Source organism: Podarcis gaigeae (genome assembly GCF_964106915.1).
Source record: "Podarcis gaigeae genome assembly, chromosome: 3".
Classification (NCBI taxonomy): domain Eukaryota; kingdom Metazoa; phylum Chordata; class Lepidosauria; order Squamata; family Lacertidae; genus Podarcis; species Podarcis gaigeae.
The window spans coordinates 117585673-117594263 of record NC_139680.1 but is presented as its reverse complement, the minus strand read 5'-3'; the positions used below and the strand labels follow the sequence as shown (position 1 = coordinate 117594263).

Here is an 8591-nt window from a genome sequence, read left to right as displayed (position 1 = left end):
AGAGGGACGCGGGTGGCGCTGTGGGTTAAACCACAGAGCCTAGGACTAGCCGATCAGAAGGTTGGCGGTTCAAATCCCCGCGATGGGGTGAGCTCCCGTTGCTCGGTCCCTGCTCCTGCCAACCTAGCAGTTTGAAAGCACGAAGTGCAAGTAGATAAATAGATACCGCTCTGGCTGGAAGGTAAATGGCGTTTCTGTGTGCTGCTCTTGTTCGCCAGAAGTGGCTTAGTCATGCTGGCAACATGACCCGGAAGCTGTACGCCGGCTCCCTCGGCCAGTAAAGCGAGATGAGCGCCGCAACCCCAGAGTCGGCCACGACTGGAACTAATGGTCAGGGGTCCCTTTACCTTTACCTCTGGTGGTATTGGCTGTTTGACAGAGGAGCAATACAAGGTGCAGGATCCCTTGGAAGTGGGTTGGGAGAAATGACCTTTGAGGTACCTTCCAAGTGCATGATTCTAGCTTCCCACTGGGGTGGGGCATTTAAAAACAAATAAAGAAAAACATAAATAAACAAATCAGGTTTGTTTTATTTTCTCATCCATTTTCCACATTTCATTCACATTTACATACTTGACTAAAAACGAACAATTAAAAAAAAAAAGCTATTTTTTAAAAATATAAAAAGGCAGGGGGAACCCACACATTTGGAAAGACAGCCTTCTTGCTGTTTAAACCACACACATTTTATACCGGTGCAAATAAGATTTGATTGTCCTTTTCCATCAACCATTTCCCCCTGGAAAGCTACAATTCGCTTGGTGGCGGGCAGGGAGCAGAGATACATATTGCTGCCTTTCAAGTAAAAGGGACGACATATTGTCTCCGAGGTAAACACATAATCTGTTGAGCAAAGTTGGATTACCTTAAAAGTTCAAGCAAGCTGCGACGTTCAAATGATGTGCAAACGTCGTCAGCGAGTGGAAAGTGACCTTGTCTATGCGCACAAAACACCTGTGGAACTCCCTGCAGGTTTGTCCATATCCAAAGCTTCTCATTCAAGAAGCAAACACGCCATCCCCTTGGGAGCAAATTGTTCACCCTATGACTTAAGTGCAAGGGGCTCTCAAGGAATTCCAGTTTGACATGTGGAGAAGACACTCCCTGTATTACAATATTCGCCACGGGAAGTTGCTTATCTGCACTGCTGTGGCCGATTCCCCCGTTACAAAGATGCACAGGTATTTGCGCTGCCAATAGACACAAACAACATTGAGGGAATCAGAGGGTGAGAGATGTCTGGTTTAGTAGGACCTGAGAAAACAGACGCTTCTCCAATGGTCCCCAGAGTCTTGGGTGGCTTATTCTAAAAGTCCAGGTCGTCTTGATCAATCGCCTCTGAGCTCGCGTCCTTTTTAGGGACTGGGCTGCTTCCACCTATGCTCTTGCCAGTTTTGGGTTTCTTCTTTGCCTGAGGGGGTGCTTGGTCTTCTTCTTCCTCTCCCTCTTCCTCCTCCTCCTCTTCTTCACTGTCTGGGTACATCTTTGTGGGTTTGGCCTCTGTGTCGCCTTCTGTCTCTCCATCCTCACCACCACCACCACCACCCTCCAGTTCCTTACAGTCTTCTTCTTCTTCGCCACTCCCCTCCTCAGACCCTTTCTGGGATTGCTGGGAACAATTCCCCATAGAGGAGAAGGCGGAGCTTTTTCTCTGGGTCTCTGCCCCCTCGGTGGCTCCTTCTTCCGTTTCTCTGGGGTCTTCACTGCCACCGCCCTGCACAGGTTCGCTGCCCTTGCCATTCGCCTCTGCTTCGTTTTCTCCTGCTTCTTCCACTTCTGTCTCTGGCTTGGCATCGCCCTCATTCTCTTCTGCACCGTCTGCTGGCTGTTCCTCCGCTTCTGTTGGTGCCTCAGAGATCTCGCCATCGTCAACATTTGCTGCACATTCAGGTTCGTTATCTCCTTCAGCTGCCTCTGGATCGGCTGCCGCACCGTCAGTTTCATCTTCTGTTTTAGGTTCCTCTGCAGCTTCTTCTTCTTCTTTGTCTACTGCCTCTTCCTCCTCATTCATTTCCCCCTCTCCTTCACTTTTGGCTCCCACTTCCTCATCTTCTTCTTCCATTGCAACCTCCTTTCCCTCCTCTTGTTCCTCTGCTTCCACTTCCTCTCCCCCGTCTTCCTCTTCCCTTCCCTCTCCCTCCTTTTCTTCTTCACCTTCTCCTTCCCCTTCCTCCTCTTTTTCTTCTGCTTCCTCCTCCCCCTTTTCTTCTTCTTCTTCCTCCTCCCCCTTTTCTTCTACTTCCTCCTTTTCTTCTACTTCCTCCCCATTTTCTTCTGCTTCCTCCTTTTCTTCTACTTCCTCTTCATCCTCTCCCTTTTCTTCTACTTCCTCCTCATTTTCTTCTACTTCTGTCCCCTTTTCTTCTTCTGCTTCCTCCTCCCCCTTTTCTTCTGCTGCTTCCTCCTCCTTTTCTTCATCTACTTCCTCTTCCTCCTCCCCTTTTTCCTCTGCTTCCTCCTCCCCCTTTTCTTCTACTTCCTCTCCCTTTTCTCCTTCTACTTCTTCCTCCCCATTTTCTTCTGCTGCTTCCTCCTTTTCTTCATCTACTTCCTCTTCTTCCTCCCCCTTTTGTTCTACTTCCTCATTTTCTTCTACTTCCTCTCCCTTTTCTTCTTCCACTTCCTCCTCTCCCTTTTCTTCTACTTCCTCCTCATTTTCTTCTACTTCCTCTCCCTTTTCTTCTTCTGCTTCCTCTTCTACTTCCTCTTCCCCCTTTTCTCCTACTTCCTCCTCTCCCTCTCCTCCTTCCTCCATTGCTTCCTCCATTGCTTCCCCACCTACTTCTTCGTTCACAGTTTCCTCCCCCTCGGCTTCCTCACAGTTCTGATTTTCTTCCTCCCCATCTGCTGGGGCTTCTGCTGCTTCACCTCCGGTCACTTCCTGCTCTACTTCTTCCACATCAGCCAACACTTCCTGCTCTGCCTCAGCTTCAGTGGCCTCCCCTTCTGCTTCCTCTTCTACAATGTCCTCTTCTGCCTTGCCTCTCTGCATCCTCAAGATTTGCTGTAGGTCAAAGGCCTTCACAATGGGGGCATTGGCTGCCACCACCGGCCCTCGAGACCGCAGGGCTTTGGCCTCCATTTTCTTCTGGAAGCAGGCATCGCAAGGGCAGTACTCGTCTTCCCCAGGGGGGTCACTTATATCGTCTCTGATGGTCGTACTGAAAAAATCTAATTCCTCATCTAATTCCCTTGTCTCGCGCGGCTTGCTGCGGTCATTGTAGAGGGACATTTTGTGAATGCTCTGCAAACGGCGCCTTCGGTTTTCCACTTGCAGGATGGAAGAATCGCGGCGCAGCTGCTCGTCCGGAGGCCTCGGGACCCTCCTGCCCGCCCTGCTTCTGATTTTCCCTAACTCTTTCTCGATACTCTTTTGGATCCTCCGACTCACTTCCTCTTTCAGCTGTGCAATCATCAAGTCCAACTCCTCACTATTTGGCAAGTTCCATTTCACCTTGAAATCATTCATGGCGCTGACATAGTGAGCCATAAATTCCTTTTCGATCTTCTTCAAAAGCTTTAGCACCCAAACTGGGTCAGGGTCGATAGATTTCTGTGGGGTGATGAGGGAAGCTTTTGCTGTGGGTTGGCGAGAAACTATGTTGCTGGATACTGTGTCAGCTTCTGACTCATCCACCAGCTGATTTTCGACACTCGCTTGGGGTTCGCTCTTATTTGTGTTTGGGTTGGGTTCAACTTGACTGTTCCTTGGCTCTTCAGCATTCTCTTGGTTGTCGCTTGGCTCTTCAGCCGCTTCAACATTCTCTTGATCATCGCTTGGCTCTTCAGCTGCTTCAACATTCTCTTGATCATCGCTTGGCTCTTCAGCCGCTTCAAGATTCTCTTGATCATTACTTGGCTCTTCAGCCACTTCAACATTCTCTTGATCATCGCTTGGCTCTTCAGCCACTTCAACATTCTCTTGATCATCGCTTGGCTCTTCAGCCGCTTCAACATTCTCTTGATCATCGCTTGGCTCTTCAGCCGCTTCAACATTCTCTTGATCATCGCTTGGCTCTTCAGCATCTTCAACATTCTCTTGATCATTACTTGGCTCTTCAGCCACTTCAACATTCTCTTGATCATCGCTTGGCTCTTCAGCCACTTCAACATTCTCTTGATCATCGCTTGGCTCTTCAGCCACTTCAACATTCTCTTGATCATCGCTTGGCTCTTCAGCCACTTCAACATTCTCTTGATCATCGCTTGGCTCTTCAGCCACTTCAACATTCTCTTGACTGGGACTCCCTTCTACTTCCTGGATAGCGGGGTCCTCTTGGGTCTGCTCAACAGGGTCTGCATCAGCATCATCAGCTTCTGCCTGTTCCACCTCGACATCTCCCATTTCTTCTCCAACAACTTCTTTATCTTCCTCCTCCTCCTCCTCGCCAACGTCACTGCCCTGGTTCTCGTTGGTTTCTGTCACATCCTCTCCTCCAGTAGAGGCTGCCTTTTCTTCTCCTTCAGATTTTAAGCAAGGCTGGGAATGCTCCTCTTCCTCTTCCTCACTGCAGCCTCCCTCTTGCTCTGCCTCCTCTTTTGCCTCTTCTTTGGTGGGTTTGGCGCCATTCGTTTTCTCTGGTGACAAGGCACAGTCTCGGGCACCAGCAACACTCCCCTCTCCCGAGCCTCCATCGCCACTGCTCACATCCACTCCAGAAGAGGACAAGGGTGTGAAGTCGCCGTCTTTACGGTCCTTGAAAGTGGAGGGCACTTTTTCAGGGGCCTCTCCTTGGAGGCCTGAGCTCGTGCCCCCTTTCTCTGATGTGCACCCAAACCAGAGAGCCTGGAAGATGTTCAAGAGCTCAGTGTACCTTGGCCTGTTCAGGCACTTGCTGGACTTGCTTGAGGGGTCCAGCTCTTCGTCAAGGATCTGCAGGCTAGCCAGGCACGTGATCAGAATGTTTGCTGAGTTGCTGAGCTTTCTGCCCATCGTAGGGGAGACTTCGGGCAAGCTGTGTGAACGGTCCAGCTTGGCCTCTTGCTTGGAAGCCAACAGCGCCTTCATGATCTGCACAGAGGTCTGGATGGTGCTGGGCAAGTCCTTTTTGTGGTTGTTCTGGCTGGAGATGACAGAGTGGTTGCATTCTGCTTGGCCTGCCTTAGCCTCTTCTGACACCGCTTTGGAAGCTGCCTCATCATTGAGATCCTGGTCGGCTCCCTCCTCAATGGCCCCTTTCTCAGCCGCCTCCTCAGCTGCCACTTCTTCTTCCTCCTCCTCCTCTTTCTTTCCTTCTGACTCCTCTCCCAACGATTCCCGGTTGTTTGAGCAACTGGGCATTTCAGCATCCAGTTCTGTGCTGTCTCCATCATCCTGCATCTCACATTTCATCAGCAGAGTCTCTGAGGGGATCTTCCTCAACCACTCGTGCACAACTTCTTCTGGAGAGGCGTTGGGAAGAGAAGAAGGGATGATGTCCTTGCCTTCCACCTCAGCCTCTCCTGCCTCGTTATGCAGCGCTTCAGAAGGACCCCCTGGCCCGTTCTCCTCCTCCATTTCAGTGGGCTGCGAACGGGCTGCTTCCTCTTCCTCCTTGCTCGCAGTTGGCTCCGACCCAGCGGCGCTGGCATTGTTCGATTTCTTCTTCAGCACCGCAGACCGACTTTTTTTGCCGCTCGGCTTCCCTTTCGGGGGAGCTGGGCAGTGCAAACTGTACATGGATGCAGATTCTGATGCCAAAGCTTGGCTAGAGCGTTCTGCGTTGGAATGGAGGCTGCTTTTCTTCTTCCTAAGCTTCGAGGACTGCGCCACGCTCGACTGCGAGCCAGCATGCTCGCTCCTCCCTGACGCCTCTGTCTCTGCGCATTTACTCTCCGAACGGGAAGACACAATCGACTGGATGCTCCCAATGCCTTTGTTTCTTGCTGCCGCCATGCAGCCGCATTTGGAGCACGTGGATTCGAACACACTCCCCGGCCTTGATGCTTTGTCAATTCCATTTTTCCCATTGGAATTGGAGAAGCTGGAGCCAGGAGACGATTCCTTGCTGGAGGAATCCGGCTGGCCGCCCTCCTGGATGCTCTTGGAGGACTGGCTGCAATGTCCGGAAGAGCTACTTGCACTCTCCATGTTGCCGGCAGGAGGTGCCGCCGCTTCGCTTAAGGACGACACGTTGGAACGAGGAGAGCTTGAGTCGTGAGATGCATGGCATTCTCCCTCTCTTCCCTCCATCTCTGGGGAGCTTTTGGAGTAGCAAGAGGCCCTGCTGCTCGACCGTGCATCTTCTGCATGCAGAGACCGTTTTGTCCTCTTTTTCTTGATGGTGGACACCCTGGGGACTTTGGCGCCTGCCTCTCGGTGATTGTGGCTGTGCTTGCTCCTCCTGGAGGAAGAGGAAGCTGCCGCGCTGCACACCTGCGTTTCGTTGCTGTCTTCTCTCTGGCTATTCCCATCGCAAGCTTTGGAACGGAAGGACCGTTCTGTGGAGCACCTCCCGCACTCGCTGACATCATCCCTGACCAATTGGTTGGACGCCACATTTTCCAAGGCGGAATGAACTTCGCTGGTCTCCTCTTGTTCCTTGTCCGCCTCTTCCTCCACGGAGAATGAAGAGATTGGCTGAGAGTCTTCTGAAGGCTCATCTGGGTTGTCCCTTTTCTCAGGTGTTGTCCGCTGAATGGATTGGCTGTAGGCGCTCTTTGGAGAGGACGGGCAGCTGGCCTCATCCAATTCAACCTCTTCCCTCGCCTTGATGCTACGGGAGGAGATGGTCCTCACCACGCTGCTGCTCTCCTCGCACACTTTGATCTGGCTTTCCGTCGAACAGCGAGACGATTTCGACCCGCTGCTCCCCGCCCTGCTGCTGTTGCCCTCCATTTGTTCTGCGGTCGCCGTGGAATTGTCCTCATTTTGGGAATTGGCTAAGAAAGCTGCGGAATCCATTTCCACAGGTGACCCCCTTTTGTTCGTGTTGCTCTGGCCGTGTCGACAACGGCATTTTTGCACCGCACGGTATTCTACAGTCTCCGAGTAGCAAGAGGATTCCCGTACGACATGCTTGGAATATTCTTCCCCGCTGGATGAGGTGCGGCTGCTCTCGACGGAGGCCGTCTTTTTGCGGACGACCCTACGGTGGGACGACGTGCTCGAGCAAGAAGAGTGGGTGTACCAAGTGTTCTTGACCCATGGCTCCTCTTTCTGGGAAGCATGCATGGGGTTCTTCCAAATGTCATAGTCTTTGCACGGCTCGCCGCAATTGTGGCAACACGCCTCCTCGTTTTCGGACACGTCAAGGTTCGAGATGTAGGAATCGGCATCGCAGGGATATAATGAGTCATCTACCTCAGAGTTGACCTCTGGGTTCTCTTTCTCTGCAGGGTCAGTTCCATTGTCTTCGTCTATGCCCAACTCTTCACAGGGCACCTTGCCCCTCAGACTGGACTTCTGGATATGTGTGGACCACTGGAGCGTCTCGTCGTTGAGCAGGCGGAAGCGGACTTTCATCTCAACGGACAGGCTGCCATCTTTGTTCACATGCACCCTCTTCTCGATGTCATCGTTGACCAAGGAATGAACCAGGTTGCCCGCTTTAGGGTGTGGACAGTGGCTCAAGCAGGGGGCGCCATTCTCCGGCGATGTCACGAGGCCGTTTGGATAGGATTTTTCCGACGACAAAGAGAATCTTGCGGAGCGATTGCTCAAGGCCGACCGTGGATGAATCACACTTTTCTTGGCTTTGAGTCCAAAGTTCACTGGAGTTTGCAGGAGATGGGGGTTTTGAGGAAACACAAAAAGGGAAATCATAAGAAATTATGCCAAACATACAGCGACACTTAGGATAGTAAACTGGGAGCTCAGTGATATTTTTATTATTGGCTCCCAGTACGTTTCCGAGCACAATTCAAAGTGTTGGTACTGACCTTTCAAGCCCTAAATGGCCTTGGTCCAGTATACCTGAAGGAGCGTCTCCACCCCCATCGTTCTGCCTGGACACTGAGGTCCAGCTCCAAGCACCTTCTGGCGGTTCCCTCGCTGCGAGAAGCCAAGTTACAAGGAACCAGGCAGAGGGCCTTCTCAGTAGTGGCACCTGCCCTGTGGAACTCCCTCCCATCAGATGTCAAGGAGAAGAACAACTACTGTACCAGACTTTTAGAAGACATCTGAAGGCAGCCCTGTTTAGGGAAGCTTTTAATGTTTAATGCATTACTGTATTTTAATACTTTGTCAGAAGCCACCCAGAGTGGCTGGGGAAACCCAGTATAAATAATAAATTATTATTGTTGTTGTTGTTGTTGCTGTTGTTGTTATTATTATTACTATTATTATTATTACCGTCCCTTTGCCATAAGGTCCCAAGGTGGCTTACAACATCAGAACATCAAAAACTATTTAAAACAACCCACAGCATAAATATAAGGTGGGTCCAAAAACATATGCCTCAGGTGTTAAAAGCCAAGGTACAGAGGTTGCTGCTGCTGCTATTTTATGATCTGTCTGGCACTTAGGAATCGGCAACATCTTCAAAGCCCTATGGCTGTGTGCAAAGGGCTTTTAAGGCAGCTCCTCCCCTCCGGACACAAGAGCCTCAAATGGAAGCAGGGGGAGGCCCTTTGCAAAAGGGCTCTTTGAAACTGCCATTGCTTTCAACACC

At 51.1% G+C, this 8591-nt stretch overlaps 1 protein-coding gene across 3 annotated transcripts in view; it reads right to left on the bottom strand.

Annotated features, from left to right (window-relative positions):
• Positions 1–510: 510 nt before the first annotated feature.
• RP1L1 (RP1 like 1) overlaps positions 511–8591 on the bottom strand; it is a 48217-nt gene continuing 40136 nt past the window's right edge. The window contains exons 5-7 of one of the 3 annotated variants that reach the window (XM_083732950.1): positions 2621–7692; positions 2240–2506; positions 511–2170 (exon numbers count right to left, since the gene is read on the bottom strand). In XM_083732950.1, coding sequence (XP_083589076.1) covers positions 1307–2170; positions 2240–2506; positions 2621–7692 — 6203 coding nt within the window. In that variant the 3' untranslated portion in view covers positions 511–1306. The remainder of the gene's footprint in view (positions 2171–2239; positions 2507–2620; positions 7693–8591) is intronic. The other 2 variants (XM_083732951.1, XM_083732952.1) reach the window with 2 other exon arrangements.